General features: G+C 24.7%; 1 protein-coding gene across 1 annotated transcript in view; it reads right to left on the bottom strand.

The window, feature by feature from the left end:
• The window catches only part of LOC111618249 (CLIP-associating protein 1-like), a 184,925-nt gene that overhangs the window by 73,689 nt on the left and 91,664 nt on the right, over positions 1 to 19,572 (bottom strand). The window contains exon 11 of the mRNA XM_023359738.1: positions 6,888 to 6,916. Coding sequence (XP_023215506.1) covers positions 6,888 to 6,916 — 29 coding nt within the window. The remainder of the gene's footprint in view (positions 1 to 6,887; positions 6,917 to 19,572) is intronic.

The following is a 19,572-nucleotide window of genomic DNA, read 5'->3' as shown; positions in this document are numbered from 1 at the left end:
ATATATATTGATATTTGGTGGCAATATAAAAAAATATAAATAAATTTAAACAAAAAAATCTTTGGAGTTTAACATTTTTATTATTATAAATAATTTAATAGTATGAAATCATCATCATACAAACCTAATTGTCAAATTTCAATTTTCTGATATAGAAAATTATTTTCTTTGAGAATTAATTTTAATAAAATTACAATATTCATTTTAAACTTAAGTTTGTGAATCAATCTTTCTCATAAATAAATCTTGATATTTTAACTCCTTACTACATGTTCGGAGGGGAATGATTTCAACTATTATAGAGTAAAAATGTTAAAAGAATTCAAAATTAAAATGAATTTTTTGTAAAAGAAAATCTTTAAATATATATGTGGAATTGTTTTAAAAATACAATAAGTTAAATAAAATTAGGAATTTATAATTTCAAAACACATTTAAATGTTATCAAAACACACAATTAAAATTTCTGTTCAAAGTGTAATTTCTAAGTATAAAAATTATGAATATATCTAGCTGGTAATCACTCAATAAAAATATTTTTACTTTATCTAAAATTAACAGTTAAGTATATGTATATATAGACAAATATCTACGACTAAAATGTAAATTTGAGAACAACTGATGATCCATTAAATAATTCTTGTTTCCCTACTGTTGTTATATATCAACTTCACTAAGCTAAAATATAGTAACATTATTATGATAATTAGTGTAATTATCTTATAAACAAAGATTCTTAAATGAAATGCATTCAAAATAAAAACAGCAGTGTTTATTCTGGAAAGCGTCTATTAAACTCTAAATTAGCAGTCAAATCCTTGATGCCTTGAAATAATCAAAATTAATTAAACTAAAATATATTAGGCAAGGAAAATTCTGATTAAAATATGCAAATTTAAGAATTTTATAATTACTTCATAATTATAATTTTATATAAAATTTTGAATTATTTTATTAGAAGCCATACAAATAAATTCCAAAACAATCTATGATGATCTGTAAGCATTTAGTTAATGTTTCACATTTAAAATACTATCAATTGATTTATCAGATAAATCTGAACACGTTAACAAATACATATAATATCAACAACTTCTGATTAAATTTTAAAAACTGCACAAGACAAATAAGTGTGATCCAATCTTGTAAATAAAAGTATTTATTACTATAGATATAAGGGGCAGTCAAATGAAAACAAGATAGATGGAAAAAAGTAAGTAAACTGTTTATTATTTCAAAAGTAATCACCATAACTGTTAATACATTTATCCCACTGAGAGACAAGACGGTCATTGTCTTCATGGAAAAATGTTTGCGGTTGTCTATGGAACCATGATTGTACCCAGGCATGCACCTCTTTATTCGAAGCAAATCGACGGTCATGAATGTCTTTCTTCAGGGCTCCAAAAATATGGAAATCACGTGGGGAGATGTATGGAGGATGTGTAAGGGCTTCCCAGCAAAACTTCTGCAGAGTAGTCGAAACAACCTTGGCAATGTGTGGGTGGACATTATCCTGCAACAGAATGATGCTGTCTGTCAACATTCCTGGGCATTTGGACTTGATAGCACATTTCAATTTTTGCAAAGTTTCCACATATCGCTGTGTGTTAATTGTGACACTGTGTTCCAGAAAGTCAATGAGCAGAGGGCCCTTGCAGTCAAAGAAAAAGGTCATCATGACTTTCCTGGAGCTGACGTGCACGGCTTTGGATTTTTTTGGTGGGGGTGAATCCATGTACTTCCATTGTTTGCTTGCTCTCCAGCTCAAAATGATGACACCATGGTTCATCTCCCATGATAATACAGGAGAGGAAATGATATTCTTCATTGTGATACTGTTCCATATGCTGCAGTGATGCCAACATTCTGTTCAATTTCTGCTCCTCCATCAGGGTGTGGGGAACCCACTGCACACAGATTTTCTGGACCTTCAGATGCTGTGTCAAGATGGCTAAGCGGTACCGTGACTAATGCCCAACATGAGCTGAATGTCTTCCACTGACCGCTATCAGTCAGTGGAAAAATTAATAAGTGAGTCATAAATTTCACTTCCTGACACTCCTTTCGCAGTCAAAAAATGCACTACACCTCACTGTTCCTCTTTCCCAGCCTCCACAGTGATGTCGGATGCACACGACTCACTGACCTCACTTCGAGCACATCTAACAGACAAATGGCACAGTGGTGGACATTCACACTGTTCCTTCCTGATTCCCAATAGAGGTCACTTCTATACACACACCTACCTGCATTACCAACTTCTGCACCACGCTCATTATACAGTCTGTCTCATTTTCATTTGACTGCCCCTTATATATTTATTTATTTGATTAGCAAAACAATTTGATTAATTTATGTAATTTCATGAAATATTTTATAGATTATAACTTATATTTACAACATATTTTTAGATGTATGTAATTCCATTTACAAATTTTCTTATAAACAGAAGTTGTATATAATTCTTGATTTGATGCTGAATGTTTTGTAGATTTAAAAAAATTATAAATATATTCTTATTACAATGCATTTTATTTCTGCTGTTTTAAAAAGAATTTTTAGTTTATAACAACAAAACATTAAAATATAACAGAAAATTTCCTCTGTAGTTTTCAATTCAACTTTAATTTTAAAAATATATTTATTATTCATTCATTGATATTTTGAAAATTATATCAGTTAATTCAATTTATTTATAAAGCTTTCATAAATTTAGCTAGTTATTCATAGTTTAATATAAAATAAAAAAAGATTGATGTTTGATCGTATTTCTTACACTAAAATAACAGACACAAGAGAGAGCTTTAAAAATTCATGCAAGCTAACCAAAATTGATGATGTGACTACAAAGTTGATATAAATAACTGCATATTATCCCTTAGGCATTCTTTTTGATATTCATTCAATGTTTTATTTATTTTTTATCTGACAAACTATTTTAAAGAATAAATAAATTTTTCTGTCATTAATTTAAGATTATATATAAAAAATTAAAAATAAATTCTATATATAGATATAACAGGTTATTATAATTAAGATACACCTATTCAAAGCTGTCAGAGGAGATATTTAACAGTCTGAATCAATCAAATCTGGTAAAGTGACATTTCAAGATATGCAGAAGACATTTCCATAAAAACTCACCACTAAGGTACTTTCACACTGCAAGCAATGAAAAAGTATGTATTAAGTTAACATTAATAAATAGCCCTGATGACATTCTTATCAACTATGAAGGCCAGAGCATCAAGAGCTTGTATGGGACTCAGGAGTAGTGTTTGGTCCCTTCTGTCATGTTTTATAATTATTTATTGAAATGTAAAATGTTTATGTATATATACAGTCAAATAACCTTAAAGTCAAAAATTGATATTAAGCGTAACAGATAAATTATATTTTAACTTTTAAGTTAAAATTTTTAAGTTAAAGGAGCTAAAATTTAAGTTTTATTTGTGATTTATTGTACATTTTTTAAATTAGATTTGTTTTAATAAACATCGTTAAAAAAATTTAAAGTAACAACTTATTAAATATGCATCCTGCTGGCAATTTTGAGAACAGTTAACTCAGACTTCATCAATGAATAATGTTTCGTACTAAATTACTGTATTTAAATAAATGACTTGGCAAATGAATTGGACCTTAGTTTTAATCCTATAAAATAAAATATACCCCAATAAATGAAAAAAAGCTTTCATATTTATAGGTAGTGAAATATAGAAAACAGTTACTGAATTATTTGTTTAAAAGAAACTTTATAAAAAAGAATGATGAATTAAAAAAAAATGCTAATAAAAATGCTACATAAAAGTGATGTACACTTTTATTATTATTATTAATTTATCTTTCTATTTAAAATAATAATAATAATTCTCAACCATACATGATCATGCAAAAAATTTTTTTAACTGTTATTAATAGTTTTAAATGTGATATTTTCATAAATTATAAAAAAAAATCATTGTAGACCATCTGGATGCATCCTCATCATAAAGAAAACAAAACTTCCATCTATTAAAAATACACAAAAAACATTTTTAACAATAACAAATCAATGAAAAACAAACTTTCTATATGGCTTTTGTGTAACAAAAAAAAAGAAATCTCACTCACTCAATCAGAAAGGAGTTTCAAACAGAAGCTTATTACTTTTAAATCTCTAATATTGATAGATAAATAAAATAAAATTCTAGAACAGTTACTTTTGCAATGAAAGTATAACAATTACATTCATTTATATAGATACTACTTTAAAAAAAAAAATTAAATTCTAACTATAACTTCAGTTGTTGTCCTGGAAAATTTTTAAAAATTGCAAATCATTTTGCCAGATTTTAATATTTTTTGCCATTTTAAATTCTTTATTGCTACCAGTTTTACTTATTAATGCAAGTGCTGGTAGTTTTATCAGTTTGGAGTAAGAAAAACAAAAGTAACACGTTAAGTTGTCACTTATAAATAGGAATAATTTTTTAAACGAATAATTCCAAAGACATTTGATTGCAATGCTTAAACAATATTTCAATAGAGCAACCCTTACCCCCAATTGCAACACTTGAAAATGAATCTTTTTCTGCATTGTGATACAGTATTTGTAATGGGGCGGAAAGTCCCATTCTGTTTGGAAGAAAGAAACCATTACATTCAACTTGCCTCTATGGTAAATATTGGACTGGATCAATGCAGCTGAAAAATTATGCAAATCGACTGCAAAGTGTATAAGGAGATAAAAGATAAGTAAGGGAGAAATGGAACAGAGGTGAAAGGAGAGGATTCATAAGTAACACATTGCCATTATTTGCAAGACTGAGACAGGAATACCTTAGTGCAGATAGGCAATAGAGTTTCAATATAATAAGAGCCAAATCCGAATCCATATTATCAAATGTTTATACATGGATGAATGGAAAAAGAATGGGAATGAGAATATCAAGAAAACTTGCAAACATTCCCATGAGAAAATCAATAAAGCTGTATTGGAATGGTTTAACCATGCACGTGTGAAAGGTATCCCTATCATAAGATCGTAGATGAAAGGGAGAAGGGGAAAAGTCATGCAGAAAAATTTACAACTGAAAGTTGAAAATTTTTCTGCATGGCTGGCATGCCATATTCCCATGACTGATACCCTAAAATGGTTGATGGTGATGCATGAGATAAAATTCAATCTCAATCAAGAAATGTTTCTAGTACTGCTGTGGTGAAGAATAAGAAATAGTAAATGCAGATTCCTTAGGCAAAGAAATAGAACAGCTGGCAGTAGTTGCTGATGCAGACATGTATATTGAGGTAATTACTGAGAATAATTGAACCAAATATTTACAGGAAAATTGGGAAGAATGTCTGAGGATTTGACATAGAGAATAAAAATGACACAGAGGACAATTCTAATAATGAATGGTTGCAACCTTCACCTATGAAATTAAGAAAAGTTCTTGAAATGCTTGCCAGACAAATCACTGACAAATAAGGTTAGGAAACACCCATCTGTGAAGTTAACTTCACTGAATTACTACACGGTTGATTGTGCGTTATGATATGCACAGTTTTTCTAATTTGTGTTGATATCGATAAACAGTAGTACAATGTAACACCCATCTGGAAACTCTTTGTGCAAAGTAGGAGAGGAATTTAAAAATAAATTGTGCTGTAAAAAACATCATGCTTAAAACAAGTGAAAATTAATGTTTTTTTTTATTTGGAATACTGCTATGTTTTAATTTTGTATCATTAAAGTGTGGTTTATTATTTGATTTAATGAAAAACCTACCAAAGTGAATATCTCTCTTAAAGGTCACTTTTGCTCAGAACTATTGGTGGTCACAGAGGGGTTTTACTGTATTTGATTAATGTTTACAATGTACATTCAAATTTAAAAACTAATTATTATTGTACATTCATTAAATTTAATCAATTACAATTACATTAAGATACAAGATATTAATATCTGATGACAGCTTAATTGCTAATGAAGTTAAATTCATAATTTATTGAAGATTGTATATAATATATAAATAAAAACAATTCTGCAAAAGTTAGATGTATGAAAAATCCTTTGGAGAATAAATACTATATTATTGCAGTAGAGCATCGATCAACCGAAATGTCAATTAACCAAAAGCTTTCCAGTCAACAAATTTAAATTTACTCTAGTGCTGTGGCACTGCAATCTTCAGCTATGTCTTAGGCTACTCCAATATTATTTTTGTTGGTGTGCGTGTTTTAGCTGACAGCACTATGAGAGGGTACTTAAGGACATGCCAGGATTTGAATGAATTTCAGCATGGGATAGGTTAATTAATATATTTTTTCGTATGTAATCAGTTATCCGAAAAATCAATTTTCAGAACAACCCCAGTCCCCAATTGATTCGGATAATCGATGCTCTACTGTATTATCATGCTTTGAAAATAAAAATTAAACCCAAATCTTTTCCTCTTCTATGAATTAATTTAAACAACATAAATAATGAATTGAACTATATTTTTTTCTCTCTATTGATCTATGAAATCTTAATTCAGGAGTCCCCAAACTTTTCAACTGTTAATTCCTTCAGGGATTTTTCAAATTTTTATTGCCTCCCTTTTCTTTTTTACTAATACAGTTATTAATAATTAAATCTGATGAGCCAGTGTTAATCTATACACTGTTTTCACAGAAAGGATCTACTTACGATGTGCAAATCTACATCCTGGACTATCATATATGTAATCAATTCGATTAACAATTTTTAATTAACCATTTTCAATTGATCTCAGACTAATTTTCAATTCCAAAAACTGCCTTATCAGTTCCTGGGGTCAATATCAACAAACTATTTTGGGAACTCATCTTAATTAAATAATTTATAAAACTAAAAAACAAAAATGTAATAAAATACTTACTTGGGACCTTGAATCTATATCATCATGGGCTCGACCTGTTTTTAAATAATAAAAAAAATTACTTTATATTAGAAATAATAATAAAAAGTTATGAAGATTCTCTTAAAATTTAAAAAATCATATGTATTTTATTTACTAAAATAAAAAAAAATTTAAGTACATCATCAAAGTATATTTAAATAAGTAATAAGAAAGACAAAATTTAAAATGGACATAGCTTTATTTTCTAATTAATGTATGATAATACTACAAAACATGTTTTTTACATCCAGGGAAGTAAAGATGATTTCTTAGCCTGTATTTTGAAAATTAGCAAGAAAATGTCACATTATGTCATGTTCAAAACAAAACTATGTTAGAATGATTTTCATAGATACATGATGGGAAAACTAAAAAAAGATTTTTGAAATCAGGAGTTTTTCTATGGGAATCATCTATTTTAATACCAAAGGTATAAAAAATTTTTTATACCTTTGGTATTATACTATGGTGAGAAGAATTCTTTGTGTTTTTTAATGTAAAAGTGTTAGATCCTACAATAAAAGGCTGACACTTGATCATTTTTAACGTTGTGAATTTTTTACCTATTTTTACCTTTGTTTTAAGAAGTATTTTCTTCAAAACCATGTTAACTGTTACTTCTGTGGTTGTATAAAAGGATTAAAAGATAGACTCAAAAATGTAATATTTTTGTAAATAGTCTAAACTTCAATTATGAAAAAAATTTTTGTTTGCTAGTATAGTTCATATATCTAAGGTATTTTAATATGTTTTAATGTGTGCTTTGCTTCTTCTATAATACAAAATATTTAATTGTATGTTCATCTTTTGAGTTTTTTATCAATGATAAATTTTTACATTGTGCCACGACCAGAGGGACAATTTTAATAAGTTTTAAATACTGAGACAGAGATTTGTTAAAATAAAATTCAACTCTATCACATGACTTTGTGTTCTTGAGATGTGTGTAAAGGGACAGATAATGATAATCTCTTAATTTTTCTTCTATTATAATTAGAATTTTCTTCTATATATTGATTTACAAATTTTAACTAAAAGTTACTGGAAATTTTAATGGAAATTAAGATATTAATTTAAAATAACTTACAGATTAAAATATTTACTAAATAATAAAGTATGTAAAATAATCAAAATGTTAATCTTCATATTAAAATTAGAATAAATTATTAATTTAAAAAATTTAAAGGTTAAAAATAGTTTTGATATTTTCACCCGAAAACAAATAATTTGCTAACATTCTAACTACAGAAATATTTTAATGAAATTTTTAAGCAATTTATTAATAACTGCAATTTCTACAGGCAATTTTATCTACATAAATTAAATTCCTTTTAAATAAATATGTACTTATCAAATAAAGTTTATCATTATTACTATGAAATAAATTAATTTAAAATACTGAAAATTTTATTATTAAATAAATAATGATAAATCAGTTTTATTTTTAATTATAAAAAAATATGAATTTCCATAGATAGCATCTGTAACAAAATTAAATTGCTTTTTTTTTATGAGGAATTAATAAAATAACAGTAATAGAAAGACTAATTTAAAGAAAATTATTATTTAAATTATAGAAATGTTTTATGTATAATAAATATGCATGTAAATTAATCAGTATTTATGCAATTATAGAGAACTAAGTCAATCAATGATTCAAAATGATTCATTTAATCTTTAATAAATAAAACTAAGTTCAACGTTTAAAAAACTTTTTTAACAATGTTTTATAAACTTTTGTTTGTAAACTATTTGTAAATCTTCAAACCAAACAATAATAAACTTTTTGGTATAATTTCAATGGTTTTCACGTGAAAAAAAAATTAAACAGCATAAAAACTTACTAAAAGAAAGATTCAAATTTGGTTTCTTTTATAATTATATAAAAGCACTCTGTCCAAAACACATGTTAGCAGTTATTTATATATAACTTCTAACATGAAACATACTTATCAAATACATTCATATAAATACATACATATATATATACACACACCCACACACACACACAAATGTATTAGATGTAATTATAAACAGAAAAACTGAATCATAGTAAATAAAATTGAAATATGCAAATGAGAAAATTAAGATATCTGATAATATACTGTAACAAATTTGCAAATTTAAACAATCATAGATAATTCTAGGTGATCATTTACGTGTAAAAAACTTAAAACATTAATTTAAAAACAGTTTTATAATTTGCAATTAAATTCTAAATGAAATTTTTAAAAGTTAAATGTTTAATCTTCCAGATTATTATCTTTTAACATTTAAAAACATGTTTACAGGTGATAAATAATATTACCAGATAAAGAAAGGCAAAGAATTGTAAAAAAAATTATGGGTAACATAAAATTAATAAAAGTGTACACTTTTATTCTTATGTTCAATCATTAACAAACATAAAATCCATTTTTATGATGTAATAAATTAATTGCTATAGTGTTAAGTTTAGCCATAATATAAATTTCAAATGTTATTAATAAACTATGAATTCATTTATTTCTACTACTATTTTATTTAAATGGAAATTATTGTGAGAAAAATCATGAGTAAACCCTTAACATAAATACATAATAATTATAATTTCATATAATATATAAATTTAGTTTAAATTATATTCTTATACACACGCAAACAAACAAAAGTGTATTTAAATCTTAAATCTGAAAGTTGTTGGAATATGCACTGTATAAGTAAGATAAATACATTAAAATATTTTTCTTAAATTTGACTTTAAAGGTCATTCAGTATTGAATTTCAGATCAATATCTATTGAAGAATACAGTGGATGATTGGTTAACAAACATAATCCGTTCCAAGACTGTGTTCGCTATCTAAATTGTTTGTTAACCGATTATCAATTTACCATATAAAATATAGTGTTAAAATTCAGTATAATTCTCTACTTAAATTTCTATTTTTGATAGGTTAATATATTCTATAAATCATATACTAATGATATATTAAATAATATTATGTTCTTATACTTTAGTATCTGAATTACTTACAAAACAAAAAGTTAGTGAGCAAACTTATAAAAACAATTCAATTAAAATGAAATTACAAAAACTTTTACATAAGATTTAATATACATAAAATTTAATATAAGTTTATATTATATTGATAAGCTCATTTATACATATTCAGAACAAATAAGGATGTAATAGACAGAGATTAACTTAGCATTAAGACATTTTGCCAATTTTTTTTTTAAATAAAGAACTCTAAGTTATTAAGAAAATTACTCTCAAACTAACAGTCTAACTGTGATTATGATACAAATATTTAATTAATAATAACTCAAATAAATTAAATTTCATGAAGTTTAATTTATGAACTTTAAATCAAGTAGTGTATTGAATTAAAATATCTGAGTCATTTATATGGTATATCTCTCATGTCTTAAAAAAATAAGAAAGAAACTTAAAAGAAAGAAAACAAAAATGCTTTCAGTAGTCCATAAAGACAGTATTAATTATTATATTGTATGAATGTCATCATTACTATAGACAATCGGTTTTTTTTATGTTAAAATGACAAATTAAAGAAGAGAAAATTTTTTTAAAAAATTATTCAAACATTTTCAATATTTACAAAAAAACAATTGTTTTTCAGGAATACAATGGTGCTTATTTATTTTGAAGATTTTTTTTATTTTCTTTAATTCATCATTTTTAACAACAAAAAGCAAATTTCTTCTTTGCTTTGAGGCAAGTGCTATATACCTCTTCCATCTTATTTATGTCATGATTATCTCTTTTCTTTTAAAATTTTCAGAAGATAAATAACTTTTAAGAATTCGATTTTGTTGAGTTATAAATTTATTCCTATAAGTAAACCAATGAACAAACATATACATAATTAACATTTATCAATGCCAATTATTTTAACTGATCACTGTTTCACATATAAAAATTTAGAATTCAAAGGAATTTACAAACTTTTTAAAATAAACAGCTTAGTTTTTTTTAAATAGATTTGTCCCTTATTGTATTTTCTCTTCTTTAATAAACTAATATCCAAAAACATTAACCTAATATTTATCAACAGTCATTCAAAGATAAACTAAAATTTAGATGGTGAAAGTATGTTCAACTGTGAATGAGAGTCAAATTTATCTTAATTGATAATGCTGTGATAATAAGCAAAATAGATAACACATTTCAAAAGATATAGTTTTAAATTATATTTGAATACCTCATGCACCTTCCTGTCATCTAATATCATTCAAAATGAAATTTCTCTCTCACAGTACATGAATTATGTCTACCAAAGAAAACAGATCAAAGAAAATAGTTTAAAAATTAGTTTAATCTTCAAGAGTGATTCAAAATTATATTAGCTCTTGTGGCTTATCCACAATCAAACTTATTACTTTCTTCTGATCATCATTTTATTTTTTTGGGTGATTGTAGATACACAAATTAACATTCAAAATATTAGCTTAAACAAAACCAATTAATTAGCATGCAATGATATAAAAAATGAAAGAAAAGAAAAAACAAAGTAGTTATGACAAAACAGGAAAAAAACTTTTCATATATTACGAAAAAAATATTTTAATAAACAGACCTTCAGTTTTTTAATTCTGCATTTCTGTATATGAAACAATTGTGTCAATTAAAAAAAAAATGAGCAATGACAACTGGCTCTACAATAAGTACATATAAAAATATTTCTATAATAATTTAAATATCATTCAGTTAGGTTACAGCAAGTCGTTACTTAATGTCTTCAATTGGTTCTTCAAAATTGAGATGTTAGCAAAATGACAAAACTAATTTTGTCATTCAATAAATGGCTTTCAAAAATTTCTATAACAGCCAAATACATGTGATATACTGACCTATAAATCACAATATAATATGGTCTTGTTTTACAGAGAGGTTGTGAATCATCATATACTAAATAAAGCAAAAATCCACATAGTACCCAAGTAGTCCCAGATGACTGCCTACACACTTATGCAAAATCATTTACAATTATCAAAACATTATGATATTTAAAACATTTTACTGGATGCTTTAACTATATGTATTAAATTTTATAATGAAAATAGTATGTGCATTAACAGTGAGAATTACACCTGTGCATCCTAGGGCTAGCTAACCTTTATAAAAACCCAAATCTGCATATATCAATTGTATAAATTATTAATGTAGATGACGTGGTTGCTGTAACTTCAAATTCTGTGTGTAGCGTCTTTGTAATCCAAACATTAATTTTGGTAGACGATCAAACAGCAATTAGTTAGGGAAACGTTACGGTTTATTTAAAAGAACACTTTTTTTAAAAAAGTGTTCTTTTTAAAGTGTTTTTTTTAAAAAAGTGTTCTTTTAAATAAACTGTAACGTTTTCCTAACTAATTGCTGTTTGATCATCTACCAAAATTAATGTTTGGATTACAAAGATGCTACACACAGTATAAATTATTGTTTGTACATTATATATAAATAAAGAGATTAAAATAATTTTCAAAAAACAAATTTGGAAGATATTGCATCAATCAATGGAATAAAAGTTAAAACAATTGTAGAATATGAAAACTACTTAGTTTAACATACTACATTTCTAAATTTAACAATTTTCCCTCTCCTTAATATTTACTTTTTCTTGCAATATATGGAAAATACATTATGCTCTATTATTTTTGAAATATTTTTTATTTCTAATTCAATAAATGGCTTTCAAACTATTTACTGTTTTCCAACAAACCTTTCTCTACAAATTTAGTTAAAAAAAAAAAAAACCAAAAAGGAGAAGAATAATAAAACTTAAATCAATAATGACTAACTGTAATCCCATAGCAACTGATTCAGACTACAATTAATCTGATTAATTTTCGATATGACATTTAACAGTAAATAGAAAAAGATTACCTTTATGAAAACAACAGTTAAATTAATTTTTATTATAACAAAAATAATTTTTTTTTAATGTTACCGAAAATACTCTTTAACTCAAAATTTAAAATGGCATTTACTTTTTTTTATAGTTTATAATATACTATACATTAAGAATATCATTTTTATTATTAAAATAATTTTTTTTAAATATGTTTATTATGGTAGTACATTAAAAATATAAATTTGTTTTTCATATAGAAAAACCACAAAACTTTAAATATAATATTTTCTTTAGAACATACGAGTTCAATTAATTCTTAAACTATCTTTAAATCTTATAAATTAGTCGACATCAATTATATAGCAAAAGAATAATGATTAAGTTTCAACTATCCATTTTGTTTGTGATAGAAGAGTTCGAAATGGGAATGTTCCAAAAAAGATTATAACAATTTTCTGATATTTTTTTTTCCTAAAAATGATAAGTCATCTAAATTTAGTATATCAAAAAATACTTTAATATCAAAAACGAAGTTTAAAACTTTTCAATAAATTTCTCAATGGTCGTAAATTGTCGATAACAGATTTATTTAATTCAACNCTTGTCCAGTGCTTTCAAAAGATAATGAAATTATTAAAATTCAATTCAATCTAAAATTTTATTTTCAATGAATGTATATACATATGTAGCAAGAGAGAGAGAGAGAATGATTGAAAGAGCATAAACATTTTTTTTTTTACATGTAAAGAAATTTTTGTGACACATGATGATGAGACATCACATAAATCTCAAATTTTTTTTCCAGATACAACTGAGTAAGAGCAAATTTCAGTGTTAATTTGGCTATGTTCCAAACTGAAAACAATTCTGTAATATTTATTTATAAAATTTATATTTATAATTTGTTCATTGACAGATCCATGAATACATAAAATATATATTGCTAAAAATAAAAAAAAATTAATTGAAAGTACAAAACTAGCTCAAAATTATATAATATTAAGCATTTTTGTCATGAAATGTTCAATAAAATATTTTTCAAAAACCTTAGAAAAAATTAAGAAAAATCTTTTATCGATCTGCTTTTTCTATTTTGATGTAATAAAATATAAATGAAGTTAACATGAACAAGCAATGATGAATAAAATAAACTGAATGGATATAATAAAATGAAAACACACACAATTGAAATCAGATTGTCTCTGAAGTTGCTACTCTCATACATAATCACATTTTAGTTAAAAAAAAATAATAATAAAATAATAACCATCTTTGATTGTTATTTATTACATATTATGCAGCCAAGGAGAACACTTTAACAATAATAACACAAGTATAATTCATTTTAATGTACAGACCAGTTATATTACTATTATTTTCTCTTTTCTATGAAGTATTAAACTGTCACAATTAATATCTTATCTCAGTTATTTTTTTATCAGTGAAAGGAAGGAAGAGTGTACTTTTCTAGCAATATCAGTACATTTCTATGCTGATTTATTAATCAGGTAACACTTCTTATATAAAAATACATTGTATTTTGCAATAATGTTTTGACAAGATTTGAAAATACTTCATTTTTTTATTATGCTGTAACATTTTTATATACTATACATACATTTATGAAATTATATATCAATACGACATTAGTTTTTTGGGAAAAAATTATATAAAAAGACAAGACAATAAATATGGATGAGAAAAATTCTGAAACTGAAAATAAAAAAAAAAAACAATGTCAAAATTCTTTTAACAAAATATCTTTCAAGTTAAAAAGAATTTTAAAACTTTGTGAAATAAAGAAGAAAAAACACTTCTATGTAAGAATGATATGTAGCAACTTTTTATTATATGGTAATTTCAGCTAAGTTCTTGTGAGAAGAGGAAAAAAAAAAAGTTTTTTTCCATGCAAATCATTGCCAGAATATAATGACTTTCACAATAATTGTTAATATATTTTATATTATTAGTGCTTATAAAATAAAATTTACACAAGTAAATTATTTTTATTTCAAACAAACAGTTCCAAGGTAACATGAAAATATCTCTTGAAATTTTTAATTAATTTCATTTTAATTAAAAATAGTTACACTCCTGCTTTATTATTATGTTCTTACTCAATTTCTTAAAATAATAGACTTTAGGGAAAGTCTATATAGTTAAAAAAACCACACTATTGAAATATTTATAAAATTTTACTACTAAATTTGTTAGTAGTATTTTAAAAAATACTACTAACAAATTTTAATTCTGAAATTTTAAATAAAAAATTAAAAACCCCATTTAGTATAAATTTGATATGCATTTGGTTTATAAGTTCTGTATAAAAAAATGTCACTTGAATTATTTTCTAATAGGAAATGATATCAGATTATAAATATATGTCAACTGACAGGAAATAATATTAAAAAGCAAGAAACAGCAAAGCTTAAGCATTTTCTTTTAACTTAAAAAACTCAAATAAGCAAAGGTGTAAAGCAGGGGTGTCCAACCTGCGGCCTAAGGCAAATTCCAATGCAGCCCAATAAACATGTAAACAAAACCGACAAATGTTTTAATTTTTTTATTATTTATTTATTTCAACAGCATAAACTCAAAAAAAAAGTTTCACAAAGCCGCAAACCTTTATTCATATTTTATTTTTGAGTGGAAAGGAAATATTTTCAAGTACTTGGAGATCTGTGAATGAGGAAGGATTACTAAATAAAGCTGAAGTTGTGACTCAAAGGATTATACACCCAAATTTGGGAAAAGGAGGGAAAGGTGAGAAAGGACAAAAGATAAAAAGTAGTGAGAAAGGTTAAATAGATCTTCTGTTATGCAAATATTGACCCTTAATTTTCCAACCTTTCTCACTTCTTTATCTTTTGTCCTCTCTCTCCTTTCCCCTCTCATTTGGGTCTATAATCCTTTGAATCACAACTCCAGCTTTATTTAGTATTTCTTCCAACATTGCAAGATTTGGCTACATTGAGCCAAATATGACTACTTTTTTTTGTTTGATGTAAAAAATATCATTTGGCACTTTGGCTACTTTTAGGGCTACATATTATTTATAAATATATTATTTGAATAAAAATTCACTTTAAAAATGGTGTTTCGTCACTTTTTATTAGAGACCTAAATATAAATATTTGTATTTTCCAAATAAATTTTCATTTGTCTCTTTTATAATAAATGAATTTATCTATTTCTAAGTAAAAATTGAAAGTGTCTGTAGAAGTAATTTTTTAAAATATCCTTTTTCGTGATAAAGATTTAATACAGGTACTTATTATTATAATCTAGAAATGTTATAATCTAGAAATGTTAATCCTTAAATAAACTTGTATATTGGGCCACAAGTATTGGCCCAAAACTCCTTGACTTCTTCCAATGCAGCCCAGAGAAACAAAAAGGTTGGACATCCCTGGTGTAAAGAGTTGAATATTCCTATTGAGATGTTCCTTTATTTTCTATAAAACTCTTAAATGGTAAAAGATAATATACATTGTTGTCATAACCTTAAAATGTTTTTGCATTTTTAACTGTGAATACATGGTATAATTTTGCACCAGCTGACAATGGCTGAGTTCAGCAGACTCAACCAATACTCAGCAGAGCTATTGAGTATTTTTCTGCTGAATATTCTCTATAGTAGCGCTCTTTCGGAACATATTTGGTGTTTTGACATCACATTGGTAGTGTCTTTCATTTACGCTACCTGTTGCTACCTGAAACTGACCAATGAGGCTTTTTGTTCCAATGCAACGTCACTCATCGTTCAGCAGATCCAAGTTGCTAAGTAACAGCTACCGATTTGCTCAGTTACAACTGTTGAGTCTGCTGAACGCAGCCAATGTTATGTGGCAAGTGACACCAGTGATACCATTTCATTTAATTTGATCATTTGACAGTCTAAAAAGTCATTTTGGGAATAATATCAATTGATATGATTTGAAAATGACAAAATTTTTAATAAGAATTAATTATAAAAAAAATTAAAAAGACAAAAACATTTTACTTAAAAAATTAAAAAAAAAATCATCATTCACAGAACCAAAACTCTACAAGAATTTTTTTTTATTGACATTTGTAATCCAGTATATTGTGTTTAATAAAAAATTAAAACTTACTTTCATTAATATCAAATAACCATTTTTATCAAAGATTAAAAATTACATACACCAAAACAAAGAAATTCTTTGAAAATCAAATATTTTTAATCTACAGGATACATTGAAATAAAACACACATTTAAACAGAGAATGTTCTCAACATTTAAATTTAAAAGAAAAAAATATAAACAGATCAAATAAATTTTATTCATTAAATAAAATAAATGGACAATTATAATTATTACAAATATATTAACACTTTAAAAGCTTAAAGAACTTTAAAAAAACAACTGCATGAATTAATTCTTCATGGCCTTTATCACACTCCTAAGAATGAACAAAAATTTTTTTTTTTTTTTGTTTTACTTTAGGAACATTTTAAATAATTATCAATATTTATTTATTTGTAATGATTCATTGCACTTATTCAGTTTTCATTTAATTCATAAAATTTATTTGATTTATATGTTTGGAATGTTCTGTATTTAAATTTAATTGTTCTGTTTTGATTTATCCTGAAGATAATCTATTAAACAAATCAAAAATGTTTGATTTTTAAAGAATCTCTCACTGTTTTAATGTATGTACCTCAATTTATTTTTCATATATAAATTTTTAAATATCTTTTTTAGTATGAAGTATGATGTTTTTTCATTAAATATTTTATTATAAAAAAGTATAATTCATGTAATTTTAAAGCTCTTTTTTAATTTAATGATATTAAATATTCAGTATCTGTTAATTTTTTTTTTTTTTTTTTTTGGCAACAGAATTTTCAAATTGTGCCGACTATAAAATTTATAAAATTTTTTATATTTGCAAAAACAAATTTTGAGGTTGAAGAAAAGTTGCAATTTCTCTTAAGTAATATTACTTGTAATGGAAACATTAAATATAATTGCATATCATGAAAATTGCATTTTTTATTGTAATTTGTAATATTCAATTATATTATTTCACTATTTAGAATTTTGTATTAAAAATAATTGATGAAAATGCTTTTTCTCTTCTCTCAATGTTTTAATATCTCATTACAAAAGTATATTATCAAATAATCATATTTTGAAACTTAAAAATGCATATCACATTTTTATGTTTAGGTACCTTAAAATCACATCAGAAATGGAAATGATTATTTTTTCTTCTTCCTAATTAAAACAAAACAACATATATGGCTTTGGAATTGTATATACAAAAATAAGACATTTGTACAGTGTGTTGAGAACAAAATCTTATTAAAAGTTTAAAAATTATAATAGTAATTAATAACAACTTTTAAAGTATAATAGAATTTATTATAAACTTAATATTTTAATAAAATCAACTTAAACTGTACGAACAGGATATTTTATAATGTATTTTATACTATTTTATATATAATATTAAACTGGAAGGATAATATACTACTTCAAATTATCCATTTACTTTTTTCTAATGGATACTCGTAAAAAAACAAAAAATTATGTAGACCATCATATATTATTTACAGTAAATCAGATTAAAAATTAAATAACTTTACAGAAAAGCAAATTTAGTTAATACGAACTCATAATTCAGTCTGCGTTAATTTTTAATGTTATATCATTTGAATTACCACTAAAATCAATATTAGCAATTAAATTTAATTATAACTTTCTTAGGTATAGTACACTGAATATATTTTGTCTTGATTTTAGACACAAGTTAAACAGAAATTTTTTGACAGTGTTAAATTTAACAAACATACAAAAATATTTCATAATTTAAATAAGAAATTTTGTCTGAGAATTGCATAATTTTAATTAATTACGCCATTGCCAATTTTGGTTTTATATAAATTTTTTTCTAAATTGCACTATTAAATGCAAAAAATTACAATATAATAATTTATGTAAACCAGTCTCAAATATGTTTGAACCCAATGTTTTTTTATATTCAAAAAGTGAATCCACAATTGATAAATTGCGCACACACCTTTGAACAAATAACATTAAAATATTTTAAGATATTTATTCCAAAAATAGAAATATTGATGCCAAAACTTGATAAAATTCAGCCAAAAATATGTTAAATATTCTTTACGGCTCTATTGGTCATAGTCGTAGGCTCACAATTTCTTATAACTGAAAACAGATGTGTAAAATATTTAATAATTTCTGTTTTTATATTATTGAATGTTGCAATAAATAATTTAATTCAATTTCGACAGAGAATATATATTTATATTAGAATTATTTATCATAATATTGCTGTTATATTGCCTTGATAAAAGTTAAATGATGTGCTACTAAAGTTTAAAATAGAATAAGATTATAGCAACATATTGATGATGTTTAAACATTTATTGCACAATAAATTATATCTTGTATATCACAAAATCACTTTTCTGTTCAAAATAAAATTTTATAGTTAAAGCTTTTTTTAGATGTGTTACAAAAACAAAACAATATATTAATAAGACAATGTGCCAGTTATTTTACCTTAATACATTCAAACTTATTATTTATAAAATTAATTCTGAAATAACTTAAACAGTTACATAATTCAAAATATTTTATATGTATCTTATTCAAATCTGTTAAAAACTTTAAATTTGTCATTACAAAAAGTGAAATTATTTAATGTAACTTCAAAACTAAACATTCCTCAGAGAAGATTATACATCACCATAATTAATCGAGCTATTGTTTTGCTATTATTAATAATTAGATATTAAGTAATTTGGTATTAGATGT

The sequence above is a fragment of the Centruroides sculpturatus genome, unplaced genomic scaffold (genome assembly GCF_000671375.1).
Source record: "Centruroides sculpturatus isolate CEXI.00-Female unplaced genomic scaffold, Cexi_2.0 scaffold69, whole genome shotgun sequence".
Classification (NCBI taxonomy): domain Eukaryota; kingdom Metazoa; phylum Arthropoda; class Arachnida; order Scorpiones; family Buthidae; genus Centruroides; species Centruroides sculpturatus.
This window is presented reverse-complemented; position numbering and strand designations above follow the sequence as displayed.